Here is a 26423-nt window from a genome sequence, read left to right as displayed (position 1 = left end):
GACTTCTCTAGGTGAGAGTCATCAATTGCTGGATCCCCTTTAATGAGGATTAATTAAGTATTTATAGTCTTGAGAAGCGTGCCAATCCTAGGTTTAAGTTAACCAGGGCAAATTGGGCTTCTCTCGGACTTTGGGCCTTGGTGGCCATTTTGCCTATTTGGCATATGGGAGGCCACGTGGCGTGGCCTGATTAGTCCATGTTGGACCTCTTAGGGTGACAAGTGGCGGACGCTGATTGGCCCACGTGGTGGACACGTGGCAGGTCCGGATTGGTCCATTTGTCATGGGTAATTTTTACCCTAAACACCACTTATTATGTTACTTAAGCATTTACCTCGTTTAATTCCTCAATTTAATTTACGTTTTCACTATATATTTATATCAGAACACTTTTTAAAATATATAAATCACATAATATACTCAAAATAGAATTTATTATTGAGACTAAATAAATCTAGTAAATAATAAGGAAATATTGTCAGAAAAAACCATTTATAACAACTTTTTTTGTTGGGATAAAAATTTTTAAAAAAAAATTGGCAAAGGGAAACCAGATTGCATTTTTTTTTTTTTGACGACAACCAAGGTCACATTTCACCGGAAAGTGAACTGAGTCCCCTTTTGCTCCAAAAAATAACTTTAGCGACAATTTGGTAAAAAAAGTTAACTCTAAAAGACAAATTGGTAAATAAAATAATCTCAGGCGACATTTAAGCCAAAAAAATACAAAAATTTCTGACAAATTACTTGCGAATGCTTAATTTAATTCGTTATTCGTGTTTTATTTTTACCAACCCTTTTTTCAAGAAAAAAAAATGTTTCACTATCAATTTTCACTTAAGTTTCATACCCCTTTATCGGAATTATATTTAGCAAAATAAAAAGGATGACATATTAATTCGATATTTAGAATGGGAAAAATAAATTTAAAAACACAAAAACAAATGAAAATAAGATTTTAAATGGTTTGTCGAAAAAAATTAGATTTTTTAGGCTGAATGTTGCCAGAGTTTATTATTTTTACCAAATTGTCGCATATGATTAGTTTTTTTCTTTTACCAAATTGTCGTCGGATAAAGTTTTTTTTTTTACCAATCAGGTCAATTGGCCTTTATTGAGGTACTATGGTATTATTTTCAACACTAAATTGAGTTTAATCACATATAGCCTGTGCAATGTGCATGCTTTGCTCATGCCCAGCGGCCAATTCTACTTCTACATGCATAAGTTTATTTTTCTTGGCCTTCATGCTAAGAAAGGAAAAAGTGGGCTTTTTAATTTGTCGCTGGACCGAATCAACGCAATTAAAGATAAAATTTATATACTAGTATATATATAGTTGGACCTTTTTAGACATTTATTTCGGTTTGAAACTCTTTGGGCTTTTAACCCACGATGTAAAAAAGTACGTCGCATAGTTGGGTTTCTTATATAAGCTTGGTTAAAAGTAAAATAAGTTGTACAAGTTAAAAGTAATTGCAATATCGTAAATAAGTTTAACAGTAAAACTGATATTTGAAAACCTGAAGTAGCAATTTTGCTATTGATACTACGATTTTACCCTGTAGATAAACCTTAAACGCTTATCAAAAAGATCAATGGGGCTCTATCAGGGTGAAAATAATAATAATAATAATAATAATAATGGATTTATTTGTTTTCCAAAACTAATATGAATTAAAAACACCTTATTAGGGCCTGTTCTGATTGACTGAACTGAACTGAACTTATTAGAGTTGAACTGAACTAAACTGAACCGAACTTATTAGAGTTGAACTGAACTAAACTGAACTAAACCGAACATTTTATAAGAGAAGGAAATTAGGAGTTGAACTGAACTAAACTGAACTTAAATTATTAGAGCTGAATTGAACCGAACTGAACTTATTAGAGTTGACCTGAACTGAAAATAATCGTATCAAAGCAGGCCCTTAGTCATTGCGCTTAAGTAAATCCAAACTTTTATGTTAAAAAAAAAAAACAAACTTTAAAATAAGTAAACAAAAGAATAAAAAGCATAACACTTAGCGAAAATAATCGTATCAAAACAGGACCTTAGCTTAGTCATTACGTGTACGTTTGATTTGATCAACTTTGATACACATAAATATTGTTCAAAGGTGAGCAAAATGCACCTTGAAAAATTCATAACAATAACATTATACTACAAAGATACTACACCATTTTAAAATCATCGTCAATTTCATGAAATATTTGTTGTAAAATATGTGTTTCAAAGGCTACGAATAATAGAATGAATACTGCAATAGTTTGATTAAAAGGAAGATGGTGTGGCGTGACTTCGTCACTTCCTTTGAAAACGAATTCCGGCGCAAGTGGGGTGCACATTGTATCGCCGGTACGTTCTTTAAGGTTACACACCACTCTCACTCAAAGGCAATTTTGGATGAGAGGTGGAGTCATATAAACTTATGCCCAAAGAACAAATGTGTTTAGCTAGTTTTTTGTGTATGATGTATATCAACAATGAAGAATAACCAAGCTAATTTTATAGCCAAGGATGAAGTTTCAAGAGGATGAATCTAGACATCAAAGGGGTGATTGAATCATATAGAAGTTGATTAAATCACCATAAACAACCACTTTAATGGGAGATTACAAGAGTATCCAAGAGACGAAGGAGAATGCCAAAAGATGAATGAATGTAGACATCAAAAAGTCCACTCCACAACCCACTTGTGGTCAATCGTTGTTGGCCACAACCTGCTTGTGGAGTAGGCTGATATTCTTATAAAGAAGACATAAAAAGCCTACTTCACAAACCACTTGTGGGCAAACGTTGTAAGCCACAACCTCCTTATGGAGTGAACTGATCAACAATAAAAAAAGCGTGGTTTTTCTCTCTTTAATCCAACAATATTGTGGCCCTTCAACTCTCTACCTTAGCTTGTGATTGGGAGATGGAAACTCTACCTTTGTACGGGTAATAATTTTGGATAAGTAGATCAAGACTGAAGAGCCAGTACTCCAAGGCTCAAGGGTAATGATATAAACGAAAATCAATTTGTATGGTATACGATGAGTATCACTCCTTCAAAACTTTACCAACTGACTTAGATGACATTGACGATCTTTTAGACTATCAGTGAAACATACAACTTCAAAAGCCAATAAGGTTTCTATAATTCTAGTCTTCTAGATGATATCCATTAGCACGTCTTAAATTTCTTCCAAAAGCCACCATTTGGCTAATTCATCCCTAGATTCTCGAAGATAAATTGGATTTTTCATGTATATACGATTCATGATATCTAATCTACCAGTTGGCTGCTAAAATTGAGTATTTTGGACTTATAAAACAAATTAATAAACAAAAAAAAAACAAAAAAAAAACTACTAATTACATTCCTTTTTTTAGGGATTTATATATAATTTTTGTTATGTATTTTGTCCACTTCTCCTTTGTTCTTAGATTATAAATTTGTCTTGATCTGTTGTTGGCTGTAAGACAACTGTACATAAGTCTAAATTAATTAAAATTTGTTACAAATTAAGGATTAGATTGTTCATCAATTTATGTTCAACGTAAAGAAAATTATAAATAATGATAATGTAACTAAGCACTAACTGTACAATCGAAACCAAGATCTAACAAATCTAATATTAGTGATTCATAAATCTTTGGAACAATTAATTTAATCTTTAGAATCTCTCTTCATAAAATTATTTCTAGTTCTACCGTCCATAATTGCAATAGTTTTTTTGTATTATTTTATAAGATGGATACCCTTAACCACTTAACATGCTAGTATGGTCTAGTACTTAATTATTAGTACTACATATACTAATGTACTACAACTCCTAACTTGAATCCATTGGAAATAAGCCTAGTTTTGGGCTTTTAGACTTTTCAAATTCGGGTCAAAATAATTATGAAATTAAATGTTGAACTATATTTTGTTTAAATAGATTTCCGTACGAGTAGATTGAGATTTTAAATTCGATCTTCAGGTTATTGAAGGGGTTTGATTCTCACTGTTCTAATTTGCCATAAATTTTCAAGTGATTTTGGTCAACACTCAATCTATTAGATGATGTGTGGCATTTGGTGAGTTAGTTAAAAAAAAAAAAAAAAAAAAACAGTTTTTATTATTACTGAAATTAATTATAAAATGTTAAAAAAAATAAGGAAATTTTGAGATTTGCTACCACTAAAATGACCCTCTTTCACATTTATTACCTGTTTAAAATTTTATTTTATTTTACTACCATCTAAATCCCACACTGTTAAATATCACTACCACTTAACAGAATCCGTTAAGTGGGCCCATCTTCTCAGCCACCCTCCCCCCTCCCTATACCTGCCCACCAAGCAGCCGCACAGCACCTCAAACCAACCACCATCACCACACAATTTCAACGACATCACCCTCACCTGAGTCACCTCCCCTGTTCAAAGCCACCTCAAGCAAACACCAACACTAGCACCCAACCAACACGACAATAACAGCAGCAGCACCACCCAATCAATCACAAACAACCCAAATCGACCTCCACATATCAGTTGCTCCACCATCGCACCGCCCAAACCATCGAAAATCGGCAATCCTACTCGGTAATTACTATTACTATTACACAGGGATCTCTAATCCTCTTCAATGGCCTCAACTTCGCAAAAATCGTCTTCTTCTTCTTCTACAATCTGATGTTATTCCGGCGAGATCCTTGAATCTTCGCCGTCTTCCGTCGTCGTCGATCCGTGATTCTTGAATCGCTTCCAAAGCTAAAGGTTGTTGCTCTATTATTTTTCTACAAGTTTTGTTGATTTTTAATTTGTGAATTGTGCTAATTTCTTGATAAAAGATGGTGAAATTGATGATTCAAGCGCCAAATTCGACCACCATAGCCAATATGGACGGTGCAGAGGAGAGATAAGGACGGCGAAGAGGGGCTAGGAGTGGCGATGATGTCACTGGTTTAGGCGCCAGAACGGGGAGAGGAGTGAGAGTGGTTAAGGAGTAGAAGTGGTTGTACGGTGGCAGTGAGGGTGGCTAGGCTCCCTAACGGAACAGTAACGGTATAATGCAAGAGATGGTGATAAATAACAATATGGGATTCGGGTGGTAGTAAAATAAAATAAAATTTAAAACAGGTAGTAAATGTAAAAGAGGGTCATTTTAGTGGTAGTAAATGTCAAATTTTCCTTAAAAGTAATAACATTTTAGTTAATTTGACATAAAAAAAAATTAAAATTGGCCAATAAAAAATTAGTATAAGGGTCTGTTCACATTTACTAAACTAAGCTGAATTGAATTGAACTGATTGAAGCTGAACTAAAGTGAACAAAATATTTTATGAGAAAAGTAAATTAAGAACTGAACAAAATTAAACTTAAATTAAGGTGATGTGAACAGACCATAATGATAGTCATTTTAAGAATGACTATCATATAATTTATACAAATATTTAGCTACAATTCTAGATAGTTCAAAAACCTCCATTATTTACCCAACAATATTTTTAGCAATAAGTGTGTGATATGACCTTTAAATATCTTGGGAGTTGAATATCCATTTAAGGTTATCTCATGCTCATTTAAATTAGCTTACTTCCTATTTACTCATTCAAATTGGATCTTACAATGTGGAACATCTCCCGCTTATATCGCTGAAAAATACAGTCTTGTTGGAAAGACAATCCCTTGTAATCGCAAGGATGGTTTCTATCGAATCATTTAACCGTATTCGAAAAATTGAAAACCTTTGCAACCCTAGATAATTTTTCATCAACGAAACAATTTCAAGGCAATCCATCAGATCTATTATCCTAGATTTTAAGCTAAAAAATTTGCCCCTCAAAATAGGAGAAAAATCATATCTTTCGAGGGAGATTGAAAAACCTTGTCTTTCGAAAGCGATCAAAACCCTTTCTTTTGAGGGAGAAATCACTATTATAAACCAAAAAAAAAAAAAAAGTGAAAAAACAAAGGCTGGGGCTTCCCTTCAAAAATCAAGAATAATGGAGGCTAAGTTTTTTTTTTAAAAAGAGAGAATAGAGTAAATAAGTAGAGATAATTAATTTCATGTGTACTCAAATAATTAAAGATAGTTGTTGATTAATTTCATGTGTACTCAAATAAATATACTATGTAAGGGTAAAGTCTAAAATAGACCCGATGCATAATAACTTATTGTACACCCAACCATCTAATATATCATAAAAAATGTGATTATATCGTTACAAAAGTAGTTATATCATCCAAAAACGGATTATGTAAATGTATTATTTAAAAAGTGAATTTATCATGAAAAAAAAGAATCAAACGGTAATTAAATCTCTACCCTTTTAAAAACCAGAAGTGTGTTACTATTTCAATTCTACAGTGTAGTGACGATTATACCCTTGTCATTCAAAAAATAATTATATCATGTCACTAAATTGTTTAATACGATTAATCATTTAAAATATGACTCACAACAAGAAAATTATATCATCTTAAAAAATAATTATATTATTTAGAATATGACTATACTATTTGATAGTATTAAATTTTAAGTGTATAATAATTTATTGTGGACAGGACCCGGTAAGTATCAATTCGTATGATAAGAATTACCTTATCTTTTCTCTATAGTTTTAAGGACGTGAATGGATTAAGTAGATAAAAGCCTTCAAAAGATGTCGAATGTTTTGATGACAACATGATACTATCAAAGGGAGAAAAGACATTTTAATCAAATTTATACTAAGCCATGTAAGCTACTAAGTAATGGGAAAAGACTCAAAAGAGCATGCAAATGCAATCGATAAGAAATATTGAAATGAAAGAAATGATGATGATTTGTTTTTGGACACCATTAATATTTTTGGTTGTTTGGTGCACAACTTGGTTACACTTTCTAGCCTAACACTCCACGTGTATGTATCACCAATTAAACTCAACGTTGTTGTGCTCTGAAAAACTTAGGCACAAACGATTATCCACCCCTTAATTGTCCTTTACATCATTCCACATTTTCTTAATTCTATTTGTGAGCATAAAATCAGTGGATTGTCCATTTTGTCTTTTTTCTATTTGTTACTCTTAATAAGTTTCTTCTCTCCTTGGTTTAAGTATGAAAATATCTCTAATGGTCATAACACTCAATCTTAATCAATTAAGGGCTTAAGGCTATGTTTCAATTAGTAAAAATGAGTTTTCATAAATACAAAACGATTTACTAGCAAAAGTAGGTGAAATTGATGTTACTAGTTGATTCATTGACGTATCTGTAATGTTAAAAAATAAAAAATAAATTGTTATTTAAAGTTAGGGCATGTACATATTTAGTGAATTGAGCTAAACTGAATTGAAAATGATTGGAACTGAACTGAATAGAGCTGAGATGAATATTTTATGAGAGACGATAACTAGAAGCTGAACTGAACTGTACTGAAATTAAGCTGAAGTGAACATGCCCTTAGTATGATATTATGAAGTGCATTTTATTGACCGTTGAAGTGTTGATGAAAGATCTAAGAACACGGTTTATACTTTATAGGGTAACAATATGAGAATGAAATCTAATAATGCAAATATGATGGAGAAACACAAGGATGTAGTCTTGTGGGTGCAAAGGGGAGGGGCTAAATTAATACTTGTATATACTTGTACCAAAAGGCAAAAAAGTTAAAGAAATATCAAAATGGATGATCACGTAATACTACAGTACGACTTTATTCTTTTGAGCCGCTAAGGACTTGTTCTATTCACCTGAAACAAGTAAATCTGATCTGAATTTTTTAAAGTCTGATTTGAATTTTTATGATTTGATTTAACAATTTAATAAACTTTGACCGCATTTTAATACTAATCTATAAAGAAAAATATAATCAAAATGGATCTTGTTAGATTCGTCTTATTATGAACTTTTTAAATATGTAATTTTTATAAAAAAATTTAATATGCAATTAACGATATTTAGCAATAAGTAAATGATAATCAAAAGTTCTGATCTGGTCTGATCTGAATATTTTCTAATCTAATATGAATTTATTAAGAAATAAGTATCTGAAATAAGTTGAAGAGAACAAATCCTAAGCTAAGCCTTAATAATGTTATATACTATACTGAAATTTGCTCTGCTATGCTCTGTAGTGTTGAAAGATGTCGTTTTGCTAACACTACTCTGCCCAAAAGCTCAAAAGAACATGATCGTATGTAATAGTCAACATCGATCAGTTTGTATTATATTTTCTAAACTTCTAACATGAAAATAACAAATATGGAACACGTATATTTTATTAATATTTTACAAAATAGCTTCATACAATCTAATTTTAATAATTGGTTTTATATAGAAGTTAATTTCTCACAAGGAAAACCATTTATAAGTTATAATCACATAATTAAATTTCTTTTCTCACTACTCGTAGTATGTAACCACCAAGCCATCAAAGATGGTAAACGATTCCATTCACAATCATTTCATTTTCTAAAAATTAAATAATTTTCTAATTGTATTGCACTTGGACATAGCATATATAGTCATTATGGGACCCAATTATATCAAAGTTAACCTTCTAAGTCCTTTGACCAAAAATTCAAAAGCAAACATCAACATCACATATTTAAACATAACAAATCTTATTACCCCATAACATAAAAAGGTTAATAGTAAACATGTTATGTTATGTGCAACGATTTGACATAAAGAAGAAAAGAAAAATATCTAATCGTTGCACGTAACCTGTAACAGAGGTAGTAATAAAATTATATACTACTCCGTACCTCCGTTTCTTTTTAGTTAACACGTCTTTCTTTTTAGGAAGTTTTTTTTAGTTGACACGTTTTGTTTTGGGGTAAATTTTTTACCTTGTATTTACAAGCTACCACACTTTCTTTTACATTCTCTTTCACTCTCTCTTCTTTTTAATATATGTATCAAAATCAAACGCGTCAACTAAATAGAAACAAAGGAAGTAAAGATATATAACGTTAAATTAATAAGACATTGTAGTGAGAACAACAAAAGAAAACAAAAAAAAAAAAAAAAAAAAAAAATTAATAAGACATTAAAAAATGGTTACTTGGTAGAGGCGTTACCCGGGTGGACCGGTGGGTTTATATTTATAGGAGAACATCGCATATGCAAACATATCCCAACTTTTGTTCTCATTCTTCTCTTACATTATTCTCTCTCAACTTTTTCTTCCAAAACTCTCTGAATTTTATAATTTTATTTGTACATTTTTTTAGGAGAGAGAAAATTAAATTAAATTAAAAAAAAATGGAACAGACAAAGCCGTCAAAATTCAAGAGGGTTTGTGTGTTTTGTGGAAGCAGTTCCGGCAAGAAATTGAGCTACCAAGAAGCTGCTGTTGAGCTTGGCAATGAACTGGTAATAATTTTATTACTAAATTCCAATATCCCCTGTTTTTTTTTGCTATATATTTTCTGAATTATTGCATTAAGAAACTAAAAAATTGCATCTTTGGAAAAGATAAACTATTTTTTTTGGGTAAATTTATAATCCCAGAAGGTCTGATTTGTAATGCAGTTGAATAATCTTTCTGGGTATTCTTATATGCTCTGTATTATGCAACATTTGCACAAAAATCTGTGAAAATGACAGTGAAAAAGACAGCATTTTTATGAAAAAAAATTGATGGGGTATTTAAGTTGAGCGATAATGAGTGCAAAATTGTAACTTTTTCTGGTTTACCCACTTTAAACCCTATTATTTTACACTAATCTTTTTTGTTTCTAAATTTGAAAATTGTGTAAAGTTGTTGTAATAATTTGGTGAAAATGGAGGAAGATTAAAGGTTAATTTTGACATGAGAGAGAAAATTATTGCAAGCTGTAATCTGTCTGTCAGTGGAACAGCCTTCTTGCATGATCCCTCTTTCCCCCCATTTTCTTCCCCCTTAATTTCCTAGAGTTTTTGATTTTATATTTATGTTCATTAAACATAATTAATTAGAGAAGAGAGAAGCAAATTACATGTTAAAGTGTTCAATTATAAGATATAGGCACATAGTAGACGTTCAATTTCACAAAGGAAGCAATTTACGTGTGATTTTATCATAAATTCTTGACTGGTACATTTTTAGGGCTACGTTTAGCAATACTCGAAAAAATATTGGTAATGAAATTAAAAAGATTAAAACTTTATGATTTTCCCTTGGTGCTCTCAAGGGAAACAAACGTGCTTGTTGGATATCATGACCCATAAAAGCGTGGGGTGGTGACATATGGGGTTTCAATTACTTCCATTAATTTTCCACCAACAAATGAAATTAATTTAAATTTTAAAATCCATATTTTTTGTTTTTATGGCCATGAAAATCAATTATACATTACTAATATTATACATTTATAAAATTATTTTAATAAAATCTATATATAATAAACTTGTTATAGATTAGGCATATGGTTCACAATCATGATTATTTAATTGTCTTTGTTTTTCTTTTTTATTTAATGAGGTTGTGTGAGTTGTGGGTTTCTGACACGTGTCCAATATGAACTAATTTGATTTGTTCTCAATATTAAATATTTTAATTTTTATAAATTTTTAATTTACCTTTGGATGTGTGTATTTGTGTTGAAGGTGGAGAGAAGGATTGATTTGGTGTATGGAGGTGGCAGCGTGGGTCTGATGGGTCTTGTTTCTCAGGCAGCTCATGATGGTGGGCGCCATGTTCTAGGGTATGTTCCTTACTTTCTCTCTCTTCTTTCTCTTTCTAAAAATTACTACTACTAGTACTAGGAGACTATCTACTTATCTAGGAGTAGTATGCTAGTATGTGTTGTTTATTGAGTTGTAAATGGATATGTCAACCAATTAAAGATTATGTGCTAAGTTTTCAAAGTCTAGCAACATCATTGCTCTGCCTGCCCCCTTCATAATTGTCCCTTTTCTTTGCTTCTTCTTCTTCTATGAAGTGGGGTGTGGGGGTATCACTAAACTTCTCTTCATCCTAGACCATGCAAAAACTATTTTTATTGAGCTTCTAAGAACTCTGTGCTCTTATGCTAGACTTGACTCATCATTTCACATCAAGTGCCCATGTCAGATCATTGGACAATAAAAATGGTTAAGTTAGATACTTAAAACATGTACGCGTGTTGAATATTGGTATCCAAATCTCGATAACATAGCCTAAAAAGTTATGATGGTTTTAAATATATTTGCGTGTTATATAATATTGGAGCACTTAAAGAATGTTCGCTTAGACAATATGACCACCCTTGAAAGTTGAGTTCATTTTGGGATTTATATCTAAAGAAGAAAACTTTGTATTACCAAAAAAACACATAAAATAAAGTTTCTTGAGATATGTGAGGAATGTTTTACCCATACAAGAAAAAAGGAAGAGTTTGATTGTATGTGTTACATGAATTAAGTATTTACAAAATGACTGGTACAAAAGTTGTTATACCCTTTTAGTTTGATCTGGATCAGATGGGAAAAGTAAAGTTGAATCCATTGGGTTTTGCCCATGTCAGGCTATTTTACAGGAACTCTCCTTATTCCCATACACATTTTTTTGACATGAAAAGGTTTGGTAGAAGGATTAACTTTTTACTCTGCAAATACATTTGTCATATTATTTTTAAGCTTTGATTTTTATGACATACTCCCCCTTTTCTTGGATCTTTGATTTTGCCACTGTGTTAACCTTATCCTACTAGCTAGTAAAATTTCTTCATCTTTTAGTTCAAAGAACCTAACCTAAGCTACATGCCTTTGCACCATTCTTTTACCTACCAGTTTCAATGAGAACTGTACCTACTTCCTCAGTTCTTTTTTGTTTGCTCCATGGCTCACTTGTTTGTGAGAGCTTTTTGAATCATATGGGGCAAAAAATAAGGGACGGGGAGTAAAGCTCGAGATTAAATGATTTTGCGTATCTCTTAGATGAGGTGATTATGACTCGTATTTATTTTTATGAGCATAAGTTCAATAAATATACTTTCATGGATGTCTAAATCTGTTATTTTAAACCATTAGATGTATTTTGTTAAAGGAGATGGTGAGCAGATTATTGATAAATTTTCGATGGCTACTTTTCTTGTTGATGGCTTCTTTTCTTGTTTACTTTAAACAATAGTGCCTTGTAGTTTCTGTTATTAACTTTGTGGTCTAAGCTAATCTATATTTTATCTACTATCTTATTGTAAAGATCAATCAAATGCACTCAAATGCTTTGACGTGTATGTTATTTGAATGTTTGAACATCTTTGTTGAATATTAATTAAAGCTAATTAGATCATAATGATTCCGTTTAGAAGTTTGACGTGCCAACAAATCAGTTAACTTACTTTTTGCTTTTGGTGGTTGTTTTTAACTTGCAGGGTCATTCCAAAGAGCCTTGTTTCTAAAGAGGTAATAATCTCATTCTCATTATAGCTAGGGTGGTTAGCTTAGTGTTTTATAATAAAGGGATATTCTTTAAGTTGTTCTGCTTACGTAGGCTAGTCATCGTCGTTTGGAAAAATAAAGGCTACATTCTTGGCTTTCCATACATGTGTTGCTTTCTTTGCCTCTTATTAGCTCTAAAGCAAAAGTCAGCTTGTACTATCTCCATGTTGTTAGTCAAAACATTCATACACTTGAGTTTCTCTTTATTATTATAAACTCTTCGGTGCTAATTATCTTTTGTGGATCAAAGTGGACCCACTAATTACTTAATCTTTAAAAAACCTGTAACAAAAATAGTTTGGTTAAGTAATATAATAAGAATATGATACGGTTTTTGTTATTAATCAACATACAAGCAGTTTGATCCTGTCAAAATTACTTGGAATTAGTTTGCATTGTGGTGTTGTTGAATATTGATGATAGCTTTTCTTAACGTAAAATTTTACTGGGCAGATAACTGGTGAAACCGTTGGGGAAGTGAAAACTGTATCAAACATGCACCAGAGGAAGGCTGAAATGGCTAAACAAGCTGATGCATTCATTGCATTACCTGGTATGTTTTTCGTGTTAGTCTAACTAAGCTTAACATGGATAGGCCTTGGATTGATGATATCATACGGGCTTTACTTTATTTGATTTGATTATTAAATGATAATTAAATTAACGTGTTCATTCCGTGTATGATCAGGTGGTTACGGCACTCTTGAAGAACTTCTAGAAGTCATCACTTACGCTCAGCTAGGAATACACCGAAAACCTGTATGAATCCTACTTTTATCTGAAATGCTCTTTTATTTAAAAAACGACGTGTGTAAATTATCCTCTCTTTTCGCGAATAGAAACAATTAGTAGACACCAAAAGATGTAGGCCAGAGGTAAAAAAAATGAAGATGTTTTTATGCATGGGTTATGGAGAGACCAACTACCAATCAAGCTTTTGATGTGTAAATGTCCCTAGAGTATGAAACAACCAACAAGTGTGTAATGGATTACGACGGTTGGATTGTTGGCTTTCCGTTAAAAGAATGATTCCTTTCCATCTTTTGACCAAGCTTTAATATGAGATTGTTTTTTGAATGCTCGTTGTGGACTATCATCATAATTTTTTGTACTAAAGCATAGTAGTCAACATCTTCCTTTGCCATGACATCTACGGACTATACGACTGATTATGTATAAATGCTTAAATAATCGAAATAAATAACAGATTTAATGAAGATTTGATCAAATAGGAGATTTGATGAGGATAGATAATAATGGAAATTGCATGTGATTCTTTGGGTGAGTTCACATGGAAACATGCTAAGAAGATTTTATGCTGTTACATAGTCATGGTGCATCATTATTGAGAGGTTTCCTGAGGGTATCTCCCTCAGGGAATCAGATTTTTTTCGACGAATTTTCAATTGCGTGTGATCTAAGAACTCCTTCCATCTCACACGACATATTAAAAACATTTTTATTAATTGATGTATGTCGTGACAACATCGATCGTAATAAGAATATAATTGAAAAGCATGGTTAGTATCTATTGATTGAAGTTGTGCAATTTGTTGTTTTTATAATACAGGTGGGTCTGTTGAATGTGGATGGGTACTACAATTGCTTATTATCTTTTATCGATAAGGCCGTTGATGAAGGCTTTATCTCTCCAACGTCTCGTGGGATCATTGTGTCAGCCCCAACAGCCAAAGAATTGTTTAGAAAGCTTGAGGTAATTAATCAATATCCAATAATTACACCAATAGTAAGACAGTTTAATTGACAGACCGAAATATAAACATATTTAGAACTGTTAAACTCGCTATTGTCTGGTCGCGGGGATGCACGAAAGTATGCTGTTTTCATATAATAATCAAGGGAAGGAATGTATCAAATTTTTGTCTTTAATATATCAACACTTAGGGTAGCTAGAATTGATTAATTAATTAGTCCTATGCATTATCGAAGTTAGCAATCTTGCTAATTACTCCACATAATAATTCTGTACTCTTTGGGCTAGCAGGAGTATGTCCCCGAGATCGATGAATTGTCGTCTAAGTTGATCTGGGAGGAAGTGGAGAGGCCTAATTATGTCTCTGAATCGGGCGTCACAACATAACCGTGCTCATGTGTGCTGCTGCTGGTTTTCGGAATTTTGGGGGGGCCTCGGCCTATAGCATACACAAAAGTACAGTGATATGTGATGCTGATATATGGGGTAATCTAATGTTTAGTATAGGAAGGAAAAGGGGCCTCTGGTTTTTTGGTACTTAGACAAATGAATTGACCACCCCATTTTGGTTGTATACGTGACCGGAAAACGAATGGTTTTAACAAAAATCAATGGAAAAAATGAAGCAAAAAAATTAGCCTAAACTATTAGTTACTTGGTCAATCTCTGGATGTATAAATTTAATTTTGAATTATCCAAACTTTTTGCCACTTTTTTATGCTTCATCATATTGTGATGTTGTAGATTGATCAAATGTAAATTGTGGCAAACTTTTGTTGTAAGTTTAGGATTAATATTTAACAATCTCAGCTTTATTTAAATTGTATCTCTGGCTCTTAGCCATTTTAGCCATTTAGCAACAAGTAATAGAGTCAAGAATATTGTATTATAAATTAACTTGGCTTACAAATTTTTTCATGTCTCTCTCATATTTAAGCTTTTGTGCTTCTTAATGCAACCAAAACTAATTCATAGTTTATGGGTGATAGTGTGCAAAATTTACTCAAATCAATTATAACCAGACTGAGATAATATCATACTATTTTTCTGATGTTCGGAAAAATAGTCACGTTCTCGTATTAACAACGGTTTTTCAAACTACATGATATTTCCTCCGCATTTTTATTTGTATAACTTGTATCATTTCCTTTTATAGGATCAAGTGATCAACTGGTCAAGTTTTGTGAACTTCATTGTGTTTTTTCCCCATTAATAGTTTTTAAAAAATATACACCCAAGTGGATTGAATTTGGACTCAAAAAAATGTATTTGGATCGCGGACTTGGACTCCCGTCCAAAAAAATACTAAGTTGGACGTGAATTTGGCAAAGTTTTATACAACCCATCCTTTTTTTTTTTTTTTTTTTTTTTTTTTTTTTTTTTTGAGAGATACAACCCATCCAATTTACTTATATGTAATGTTAAATCAACCACTTCCTTATTTCATTATTTGTTACTCCGTATGTGTATAACAATTGGACATATCATCGGACACGAACTAATATAGGAGTAGAACCAAGAAAATGGATGAGATGAGAAAAGCAACGTTAAGAATAATGAAGGAAACAAAAAAAAAAAGTGGTATTACTTCAATTTCAAATGGAAAATGTTTTCCCCTATTTGAAAAACTATTTCCCACCCTTGACAAACAATAGTGGAAAATTAGAAATCATCTCCTAGAAAATCGTTTCCATCAAAGCATTTTATTGGATTTTGGGGATGCAATAAGGATTCAGAGTAAAAGGCCTTGATGTAGTATTTGATTGTAATGTGGATAAGCCCACTAACCCATTAACACCCACTAATAACTACGGGTGTGCTAATTATAAATGACCATTATCAGTATATGTATCAGAATAGGTGGAATCCTATTCAAATAACGCTTTGACAGTATAATAAAATACTAAGAATTCTGAAATCACCATGACTAAGGAGAGGTTGATATGCATACTAAAACGATGCTCAAAGTTGAGCAATTTGCAGTGCTTCTAATAAACAATTTTCCGTTGTACTGCTAGCTACAACAAAGCACACAATCCAAATAGCTCAATGATAATAGTTTAAACCATTACAATTGGATCTGCTACAAAAGCGATACATAGATAAATTGTTGACATTTATTCCCTAGAATCAGCTCAAATTTCGCAAAAGATTACAGATCATGATACAGAAAACAAAAATTCAGGACTTCCTATGTGATGCAGAGTCAATCGTGTTCCTTAAATGGCAGCAAAGTACTCCTTGCTAAGCTTGGGGTCTGGCTTCATTGATTTCTCCCCAGGCTTCCACCCTGCGGGGCAGACTTCATCAGGGTTCTCCTGCACATACTGCAATGCCTGCAAAACCAGTTTAAGAGAGATGAATCACAACACTACTCAACATTTCTCCAATCCAGTGAAAGGATAAGTACGGGGTGGCAATTTGAGATTTATATACCTGGAGTGTTCTCAGAGTCTCATCAACACTACGACCAATAGCAAGATTGTTGATGGTTGAATGTTGAATGACTCCTTCCTTGTCAATGATGAACAATCCTCTCAATGCAATTCCCTGGTAAATTTGAACAAAAGATGAATCAAATAAACAGAAATATTAACACTATAACTGTATATTTATGCATTTGAAGGTCCAAGATTAAAAATTTAATTAACATCCATCAATGACTGAAGCTGCTGAACACATGTACTTATTAAGCTCACTCCTCATGAATTTCAGGGAATGTTGGTATTACACTATTACTACAAGAAAAGACTGCAAATGAGCGCCAGACTCTACTTATACTACTTTAACAGTTTAGCAAATGTGTGAAATTGTGAAAGACTACAAGTTTAGCAAATGTGTGAAATTGTGAAAGACTACCAAATACATTATTTAATGGTTGAAGCCAGAAAACCGAGAAGCCGAGTGTTACCATTCCAACAATAAAAGTGATTCATGCATACCTGGTCTGGGATCAGAACATTGAAAGCCTTTGAGATAGACTTGGTGACATCAGAAACCAAGGGATAATTCAAATCACCCAAACCACCAGACTTCCTATCTGTTTGGACCCATGCGAGATGTGAGAACTGCACAATAAACAATTATATCAACCATTACATGGATAAACTAATACAGAATTGAGGAAAGTGCTAAAAATGTTACAATCAGAACATACTATATGGAAAGGATATCTGACATGGAAATGTGTACATAAACCTTGTGAATAAATTGGTTGGTACTTGGTACTTTATATCGTCTTTACTTGTAATTAGTAATTTTGGTGTAATGCCTTGGGTATGGTTCATGGAATACGGTTTAATGCATGTTCCATGAATTATAATGTTGTCCCACAATAAAAGTTAAAGGAAAATAATCACAATGAAAACTATTTTGAATTAAGTTAATATCTACTCAATAGAAAAGCCAAGAGATAAAGTCAAATTAATTGCGGGGTTAACATTCAAGGGCAAAATCCAGATAGATTGAAGAGAGTTTTCAAGCTACGCTGTGAAGTGATATTATAAAAAATCAGGCTATGCAGAAAATTCACAACAACAAAATCCACCTTATGCCATGAATTTTTGTAAAAAATTTGCCTAAATATAAAGCCTCAAGACCCCCAACATTCCAAAATTAGGCAGTTAGAGACTGCTCTGCCAAAAAAAATGCACTACAGCTCACATAGAGAAGTGAATATTTGCATCAGCCTCATCCCTACCTCCCATTGACAATGACCCCACTAGCAAGAGAAGTAAATAATTGGGAAATGTTCAAGTTGACAGATATATTGACTACAGCACATAATGCTGTGCTGTTGCACACCAAAACAGTACAGAATTTAGCTCAACTCAATTATAATTTAGATAGCAAAAGTATTATTCAGGAAGGCAATCTGAAAGTGTCCCATATAATCCAAATTATTGATGTGATTCCGGGTGCTCCTTCAAGGCAATTGGCCCACATGCTTTTTCTCAAGTTCATTGTAATTTATTCTTTGTTACTTAGAAATATTTCCTAGAGGATATCCTCCATTGACTCCCAAAAGGTCATCCAAATAGGCTTGGTCCACTTAGATAAAGACAGTATACATACCAAAGGTTATAGACACTCCAGACTATCTTTTGGCACTCCTAATTCACAGATGAAGTGCAGAAGGGCAGTGTGACGCTAATTCACATTCCCTTTACCAATGTATGTATAATTTATGCATTTGATAGGGCGGTCAGATTTAGTTGAGTTGATTAAGAAAGTATGGCTTAAGGTAACTGCTTAACCAAAGCCCCATCGCCATCCAAATAATGAATACTGCAAATTACATGCTATTTTCCCATAACTCCTAACTAAATCACCAGATAAAAATAATTTGGGCTCTAGATCATCATTTGACAAAACTTAAATTCCTGTCCGCAAATAAAGCGAAGAGCCTTCATGGGATAAACCTAAAGTAGAACTTGCTAATGTTGCCCACAGTCGTTCTTCGGTAGCAATAATTTTTTGAAACCACTAGTCTTTTCATAGTTGTATGGTGTAGAGAGGTTTCCATTTCAATAGAAACTAACATCAATTTGTAGTCTCCTGACTCTCCACCCTCCCAGGCCCCAGCTCTCCCTACCTTTTTCATTAATTTCATTTCTCTAATGTTCTTGTGCATTATAGTATAGTACAACAAATCTTCTGTTACAATCATAACTATTAACAGAAATCTTCATAGAATTATCATCCATGTTAGTAAAGGTTGTTTTTTGGTCCTCCATGACTACCACATTGAAGTATCCGCCATTTATTTCTTGCAAAAAAGGAATGTCATATTTTCATGTGCCCCTTGTCCCCCTTTTCATCCTTTTTTGGTCACCACTCATCAACAAAGACATTTTTGGCAACCAAAAATTAACAGAATAAAAAGTGTAGGCTGCATGTAAAAAGCACAATCAATAAATAAGAGGGTAGAACCACAGGAGAGACGGTGAAGAGAATCAGAGAAACTAATATAGTTTCCTACTAAATTTGGATTTTTTAGCTGAGCACAAAAGACATTACAGATGAGCACAAAATACATTACAGATGAGAACAATGTAAGCAAGCCACAACCAATGAGCAACTGTAACTCAGCAAAAGATGGTAGCAAATGAAAAAAATGAGAAAGACGAGAGATACTTACAACACTGTCAACGGAAACACCTAGAATTTCGGTGTTCAACTTCTCAAATTCTGCATGACGGTCACTGAAAGCAGTGATTTCTACAAAAACAAAAAGGGAAGCAAAGGGTGTAAGGAACTAATTTGGAAACTATAAACATCAACTAGCCTTTTAGATTCAGAGTACTAACCAGTAGGACAAACAAATGTAAAGTCCAAAGGATAGAAAAACAAAATTACATATTTCTTTCCCCTGTAATCAGAAAGTTTAACCTGCAAGAAAGTTAAAACAATCAGATTCCAACCCTTTTCCAACTTTTCTGACTGGAACTAGTACTCATAAAACAAAGTAATCAAAAATCGGATGGGTGAAGCATGTTTGTAATATATGCAACTATTGTAATAAATTTGTCTGTGCGAAAATTACATTGATGAATTCTTGGTCGAAAACAGCCTCCGCCTCAAAGTCTGGCGCAACGTTTCCAACTAAGGGGAGGTCAGCCTGAAAAAAAAAGACAGAAAAAAAAGGGTCAAGTTATAGCCAACATTGATGCTTGAATCATATGATAACTGCCACACAACAGTCAGTACCCCAATAATCATAGCGTAATGTGTAAAAGGGACTAACAAGAATAATTACTACCTCCATTCCAATATAATAGGCCACATTACAATTACGTCGCAAAATTAACTATCTTATGCCATAACATTATGCCAAAATGTATTATCTTACAACAAAAAAAGTAACACTTCTTGACTTTATATCGATTATAATCAATAGATTGACCACACAATTTAAATATAATGTTACTTTTTCATAATCAAAGATTACAAAAGGCTTCAAACTTCACATTCATAATTCCAGAATCACCCGCTGTCAATTCACCTCATTTTATTTCCAATTTACACAAATGTATAGTGATAATTTGATACTTATTACACATTAACAATGCAGTTCAACCTACAATCTACAGTCTATCAATTATTCGTCAATTAAACCGAATTCAAGATATTAAGAGCAACATTCAAATCAGCAGTTTTTCCAATCAAAATGATGAATATACAATACAGTAATCATTATAAATTTACAAAATTAATTGAAAAAATGAAGAATGAATGAATGAATTGAAATGAAGAAAAAGTGACATACAGAAGCGCGAACGACGAAGCTGCGTCTGGAAGATTGAGTGCGGCGAGAAGACAAAGAGCGAGGAGGTTGGAAGGATTTGCCATTGAAGGTGGAAGAAAGAGTTAGGGTTTGGGAGAAAGGTTTAGGGAGAGAAGAAACGGAAGCAGCCGCCATTGGAGCATGAGATTTAGGGGCGAAAACCCTAGGATTAGAAGAGAGAATAGCAGAGGATGAAGCTGCAGACGCCATTGTTGATGAAGGTTGAGTTTCTCTCTCCTCGAATTTCTGGGTGTGAAATTGAAGTGAGATTATATGAATGGTGTGAGGAGAAAGGTTGGTGGGAGAGTGGATAAGTAGACTGTTTCAGTGTGTGGAAATGGAAGATTGGTTATTTGGTGTGTGATGATGTGTCTTTTTTTCTTTTTTAGTAAAGTGTATTTTCTAGACTTTCCAGAAAATGGTCACTTATCACTCTACTTCTTTTTCTCTCCACAAATTGATGGAATTGTCGTTTTTTAATTAAACCAAAAAAAAAAATAAAAAAAATAATGGAAATTAGGTTATTTTATTTTTATTTTATTAAAAAAAAAAGGTTTATTTATAAGTGACTAATTAAGGAAATCGAGTTCTTATAAATTCAAAGATGTACAAATATGAATATGTTTTTATCAAACAATATTTGATCTAGTTATTTCAAAAAAAAAAAAAAAACAATATTTAATCTAGTGATAAGGATTGTTTGAATAAATCATCAATTTTAATTACAAATAAGAACAATAATATATTAAAGGTATTTCTTTTTATATAAAAAAGGTAATGTTAATTTATCACACGTTAATATTAATCCGCAGTTCCACTACGATCATCTTTGGTGTTGATAAAAACTCTCTTCTATAATACAATACTATGTCACGTAGCCATGTAGGCCTGACAATCCCTGACTTGACCCGACCCGATAACCCGACCCGAAGTTACTGAGAGAAACCCAAACCCGAACAACCCGAATTCGACTGAATTTGACCCAAGTTTCATATTTCGTAATAATATTAAGTTTTACACTATTTTTGACCCGACCTGCTGACCCAAACTGTCACCCCTAATTTAAGAGGAGGGGGGTGCTTTTGATGTTGTAGCGTTGGAATCAAATAAAATTTGATGCAATTGATTGTAGATGTAGAATTGAACTTTGTTGTGACATCACATCTATATTGAACCTTCAAAATGTGAGAGAAGTATTTCTGATACCATGATACATTATACATAATCAATTGCATCCAACCTTAATATGTCCCAAAAGCATGGTCAAACCTAGCTCAATAGTGTTATGCAAGCTTGAAAACTTGATTTTATGTCCATTTAACCTTAATTTAGATTCAACTCATAGATATGATCTAAAAAGTGCACGTTAATTTGACTCGGTCAACTCTATCTATCGGACAAATGACTCGAATCTTGCCTGATTTGGCTCTCTAATTAACTTTATGATATACTATCTCCGTTAAATGTTATGTGCAACCTTGGAAATTTTTTTATATCTCACAAATAATATCCCAAAGTTGCACATAACAATAACGGAGGTAGTATGTGTTTTGTTAAAATATCTCTATAGTGGTTAAATGACGAAAAGAGTTGTACCTGAACAATCACAAACTTTTTTTTACAACAATATCAATCTCCACACATTTGATGCATTGCTCGAATTGAATTGAATTTAAATAATTTGATTGCCACCTTGACCCTTTAAGAGTAAAAATCGCTCTAGATCGGTCGTGCTAGGCTCATGTGCTTTGGGGTTAGTTAGGTTTGTTCCTTGGCTTGACCCACGACTCCACGAGTTACGTGTCGTTCTTAGCTGGGCCAAAATTTTTAAAAGTTGGCTTGTGTACTGCCAAGGTCACGTGCTGAACTTGCGTGCCTAAGCAAAATTTCATTGATTTTAGCATGCTTTGTCGTGCCAGGCTAGGTTGTGTTGTACCTTATCGTGTTTCTCCCAAATAAAGGCGACTTAGACTCGACCCACACCCTGACGCATGCTATAACATACCGGGCATGCTGGGTTTTAGGTCGACCTGACCTAGTGCCATCAGTCTCAAGACTTAGGGTCTGTTCTTATTGACTGAATTGAACTGAAGTTATTAGAGCTGAATTGAATATTTTATAAGAGAAGAAAATTATGAGCTGAACTGAACTGAACTTATTAGAGCTAAGCTGAACTGAACTGAAAATAATCATACAAGAACATATCCTTTAGAGTACTATTGTGTGTCTACTAGTCTTTTACCGAGTAAGCAAAAGAAAATTGAAGGAGTGAAAATTCATACGTGGGAGGTGAAGTGGAAATTGAACTAGTTTACTTTCACTTTAGTTGGATGAAACTCCATAGCTCTAGATTGTAGATAACCTGCAATCTCCCCTAACACCTTTTCCACCTCTCTTTCTTTCAATCCCACCTAAAAGACAAACACCACCCTTCTTCTTCACACACTCTCTCCATTTCCCAACCATGTAATTCCACCCCCACTTCAACAATGCAAGACACCCTCAATTTCCCCACCACCACTTCCGCCGCCACCTCCACCACCGGGAAACTCCTCCAACCCATCTTCCTCCCCAAAACCCCTTCTTTCCTCCGCCGGAAAACCACCATTTTCCCCACCTTTTCCTCCAAAACCACCACAATCCACCCTCTTAAACCACCCAAAATCCAACCTTTACCTTCCTCAACCCCAAACTCCCACCCCAAAACCACCCTCCCCACTTCCTCCGACCCTGAATTCGAAGAAAAAACCCTCTTCCTCGACTCCATAGGACTAGACTCTCTCTCTCTCCTCCCTCCTTCCGCCATTGCCGCCGCTTCTTCTCTCTCCGACCTCAAAACCCTCTTCGATTACCTCACTTCTCTCGGCTTCTCTCCGCCGCATCTCCGCCGTATCACCACCATGTGTCCTGAGATCCTCTCCCTTCGCCTCCACAACACAGCCCCTGTTTTCGCCTTCCTTCTCCGAGAAGTCAAGGTGCCAGTTCATCACCTCCCCCGTGTAATCTGCCGTCGTCCCCGCCTTCTCGTCTCCGATGTAGAAACCCGGCTCCGACCCACCTTGTATTTTCTCCAGAGCATTGGGATTCATGAGGTATATAAGCATACTGATCTTCTTTCAGCTTCTGTTGAGGATAAATATTTGCCTAAAATTGAGTATTTTGAGAAAGTGGGTTTTGCATATCATGATTCTGTGTCTTTGTTTAGGAGATTTCCTGCATTGTTTTGTTACAGTGTTAAGGATAATTTCGAGCCTAAATATAATTACTTTGTGGTTGAAATGGGGAGGGATTTGAAGGAATTGAAGGAGTTTCCTCAATACTTTTCGTTTAGTTTAGAGAAGAGGATTAAGCCTAGGCATCAGTGTTGTGTAGAAAGGGGTGTTTGTTTTCCTCTTCCTTTGATGTTGAAGATGAAGGATGAGGATTTTCGAAAGCGATTGGATGTTTGTTGTAATTCTTCTATGCCTAAGAGCAATTCCCCTTTGTGGGGTTTGCAAAAAACCAAATGACTTGTGAATTTATTGTTGTTAATACAATGTAGATTGCTCATTGTTTTAACTACTGTAACATACATGATCAAGTGAATATATCAAGGTTTATAGATGAATACATGATGTTCTTTCCAGCTCTATGTTGTTTTTGGTCCCAAATGCCAAGATTACTGCTATAATTTGCCAAGTGTTAATGTGTTATCATCTTTGAACTATGCTGATACTAACAATTTTAATGTATAGAAGTTGATGGATGATATAACAATTTCACAAACACTGATTACTATTGTTTGGTACTCAACATCGCGTGAAGTTGGTTGGGTTTCCTGTTCTATACTAGCTCAGTCTTTAACCACCAAAGTAACTGAATGCTACACCTGCCCTTTATCTCGATTTCCTTTCTTTTGCATTGCATTTTGCTAGACCAGGCTGTTAGAAAACTTTTTCTTTCATGAAATTTGTCATGGAGGTGGATTTTAATGCTTTCCTTCTCCATTTGGCAATGCTTTAGATAGTATTCAGTTAGTCTATGGTTAGTTACTTAGGTGCAATATCTCAGTTAGAGCTAGCATGTATCTCATGTAAACGTGTTGATATTCCTGGGTAAGTTGAGAATCTTGAGATATGTTATAGTCTTATAGATGCTGGAAGAAATAAATGTCAAAAAAAATTTTAAAATGAGAAAGATTGGCTCCATATGGATATTTTGGTCTGAAGTTGTGATGCTTCATACAAATCGATTATGTTGAATCTAAGGACTGTACTGGGTTGAAATAATTTGCAGAATGAGGTGTAGTGGTTCTATATGAAGCATGTTGTTCTCGGAATGTGATGCTTTATAATTATTCCTATTAAACTGCTTGAAAATTTAAATTTATGGAACTTGATCATCTTATAGAGTTTTTTCTCTTTGGTAAATCCTGCTAGTGTACTAGAAAGGAAATTGATGCTATTAGAATCAATCATGGAACTGATATTTATGGAACTTGATCATCTTATAGAGTTTTTTCTCTTTGGTAAATCCTGCTAGTGTACTAGAAAGGAAATTGATGCTATTAGAATCAATCATGGAACTGATATTTGTTGAGAACTTGAGATAAGAGAGAGAGAAAGGAATATGAGCTGGGAAAGGAGAGAATATTATCTTTTTGTTTTGAGTTTGTTACATGAGAGAATAAGCATAGCATGGGTAGTTTTGTTCTTTTGTTAGTTTTTGAATTCCTTTTTGTTAGCTGCTGGTGGTGTTGGTTATGTTATTTAGTTTTTTCTGTTGGTAACTCCTAAAAATTTTGGTTCTTACTGTCAGAGCAGTAGTCTGTTCTGTATGGAAAAATCAGGAAAACTGCTGTTGTGCATCACTCGCTATAGCATCCTGCTTTTGTGGTTTTTTAGAGCTGAATCTTTTTCCGATAGTCTCTGGGTTATCTGCAAGGTTAATCCTGTGAGATATTTGACATTTGTTTGCGTGATTTCATCTGTACAACCAATGTTAACTTAAATAATCTTGTTTTTGGGTAACAAACTCATGTAAATAGGCTAAAAAGTATAATAAGAGTACATTGTGATGTTGCACTTCCGGTAGAACCCATAGTAAGTTAACCTCCACCACAACAACCCCAAAGCATCTACCACAACAATATGGACTATACCACCATTTGCAGTGAGGTGATCTTTGCCTGTAACAACTTCCCACTAGCCTTCCATGTCGCTGTGGTTTAATGCCCTATGATTTCTGTTTCTCAGTCTGCTTTCCCGAGTAAATTGGCCATTACAAACAATGCGTGCGTGAGTTCCTTCCTTTAGCCTGTTAGCTCACATTATGTCTTTGGGTGTTTGTGTGATCAAGTGAGGTGGTTTGGTACTTGTGTTTGTTTGGTGCACGGGCCAATATGTGTGGTTGTTACGCAACTACACTTCTCATTCATGCACACCTCACAAGATAACAATCTCACATGCGAACTTATATAGTGCGCACGCTAGTGGTGTATGCAACTCCGTGCACCTTGATGCAGTCATATATGATATAGGTGGTGAGTGTTGGATCATTTTTTACTTAAAGTTGTTGCAAGGAAATTCTTGTTGCAATTTATATTATTTTCTTTATAATTATGATTGTTTAGAATCCTTAGAATATCCAGTTGGCTACTAATGGCACTCTACCAATCATACTCCTTAATAATTAATGGTAAAGTACCTAAAAAAGATTGAGAAAAATACCTTTATTTGTGCAAATCTTAGTCCATGTGTTCGCATGCCTTGCAATCTTTGGCTTTGTTTTTCCATTGAATGCATTCCTTTGATCACATTCTCTGCTGGCATTTTACTTTCTTCAAGTCAACCAATTAGCAAACCTCAAGTTTTAAAAACAATCTCTTATCATCAAATTATGTTACTCCATATATGATTTTTATTTTTTAAGAACATCAAAATATACGGAGTACATATAATAACGGATAGAAACAAAAGTACCTAATCGGCTAACCCTTTGATTTGAGACAAGTCTACTACCTCCGTTTCTTATTAGTTGCAACTTTGGGGTATTATTTGTGAGATATAAAATA

At 33.7% G+C, this 26423-nt stretch overlaps 3 protein-coding genes across 3 annotated transcripts; 2 read left to right on the top strand and 1 right to left on the bottom strand.

Moving 5' to 3' along the window:
• The first annotated feature begins 8994 nt into the window (after positions 1-8994).
• On the top strand, positions 8995-14813 carry LOC110731023 (cytokinin riboside 5'-monophosphate phosphoribohydrolase LOG7-like). The gene is made up of 7 exons (XM_021910879.1): positions 8995-9341; positions 10557-10654; positions 12305-12335; positions 12825-12924; positions 13060-13130; positions 13942-14085; positions 14377-14813. Exons 1-7 carry the CDS (start codon positions 9231-9233, stop codon positions 14470-14472), a joined length of 651 nt encoding a protein of 216 aa, XP_021766571.1. The 5' UTR covers positions 8995-9230; the 3' UTR covers positions 14473-14813.
• A 1216-nt stretch (positions 14814-16029) lies between these two features.
• On the bottom strand, positions 16030-20733 carry LOC110731022 (2-Cys peroxiredoxin BAS1, chloroplastic). Its single transcript, XM_021910878.1, has 7 exons — positions 20354-20733; positions 19631-19705; positions 19395-19476; positions 19226-19305; positions 17028-17153; positions 16522-16635; positions 16030-16421 (listed from the first exon to the last, which is right to left on the bottom strand). Exons 1-7 carry the CDS (start codon positions 20579-20581, stop codon positions 16305-16307), a joined length of 822 nt encoding a protein of 273 aa, XP_021766570.1. The 5' UTR covers positions 20582-20733; the 3' UTR covers positions 16030-16304.
• A 1929-nt stretch (positions 20734-22662) lies between these two features.
• On the top strand, positions 22663-24007 carry LOC110731021 (transcription termination factor MTEF1, chloroplastic-like). Its single transcript, XM_021910877.1, has one exon. The coding sequence runs from the start codon at positions 22861-22863 to the stop codon at positions 23878-23880; it is 1020 nt and encodes a 339-aa protein (XP_021766569.1). The 5' UTR covers positions 22663-22860; the 3' UTR covers positions 23881-24007.
• Positions 24008-26423: the final 2416 nt, after the last annotated feature.

The sequence above is a fragment of the Chenopodium quinoa genome, unplaced genomic scaffold (assembly GCF_001683475.1).
Source record: "Chenopodium quinoa cultivar QQ74 unplaced genomic scaffold, ASM168347v1, whole genome shotgun sequence".
Taxonomy (NCBI): domain Eukaryota; kingdom Viridiplantae; phylum Streptophyta; class Magnoliopsida; order Caryophyllales; family Amaranthaceae; genus Chenopodium; species Chenopodium quinoa.
The sequence above is the reverse complement of the archived record's forward strand: the minus strand, read 5'-3'. Positions and strand labels throughout refer to the sequence as shown.

Bases quoted from the DNA above. Each gene is read 5' to 3' on its own strand.
- LOC110731023 (XM_021910879.1), top strand. From the start codon at position 9,231: ATGGAACAGACAAAGCCGTCAAAATTCAAGAGGGTTTGTGTGTTTTGT. The intron at 9,342-10,556 runs GTAATAATTTTA...TTTGTGTTGAAG, and splicing joins TTGAGCTTGGCAATGAACTG to GTGGAGAGAAGGATTGATTT. The intron at 13,131-13,941 runs GTATGAATCCTA...TTTATAATACAG, and splicing joins TAGGAATACACCGAAAACCT to GTGGGTCTGTTGAATGTGGA.
- LOC110731022 (XM_021910878.1), bottom strand. From the start codon at position 20,581: ATGGCGTCTGCAGCTTCATCCTCTGCTATTCTCTCTTCTAATCCTAGG. The intron at 19,706-20,353 runs GTATGTCACTTT...TTTTTTTTTCAG, and splicing joins GCTTCGTCGTTCGCGCTTCT to GCTGACCTCCCCTTAGTTGG. The intron at 16,636-17,027 runs GTATGCATGAAT...CAAATTTACCAG, and splicing joins ATGTTCTGATCCCAGACCAG to GGAATTGCATTGAGAGGATT.
- LOC110731021 (XM_021910877.1), top strand. From the start codon at position 22,861: ATGCAAGACACCCTCAATTTCCCCACCACCACTTCCGCCGCCACCTCC.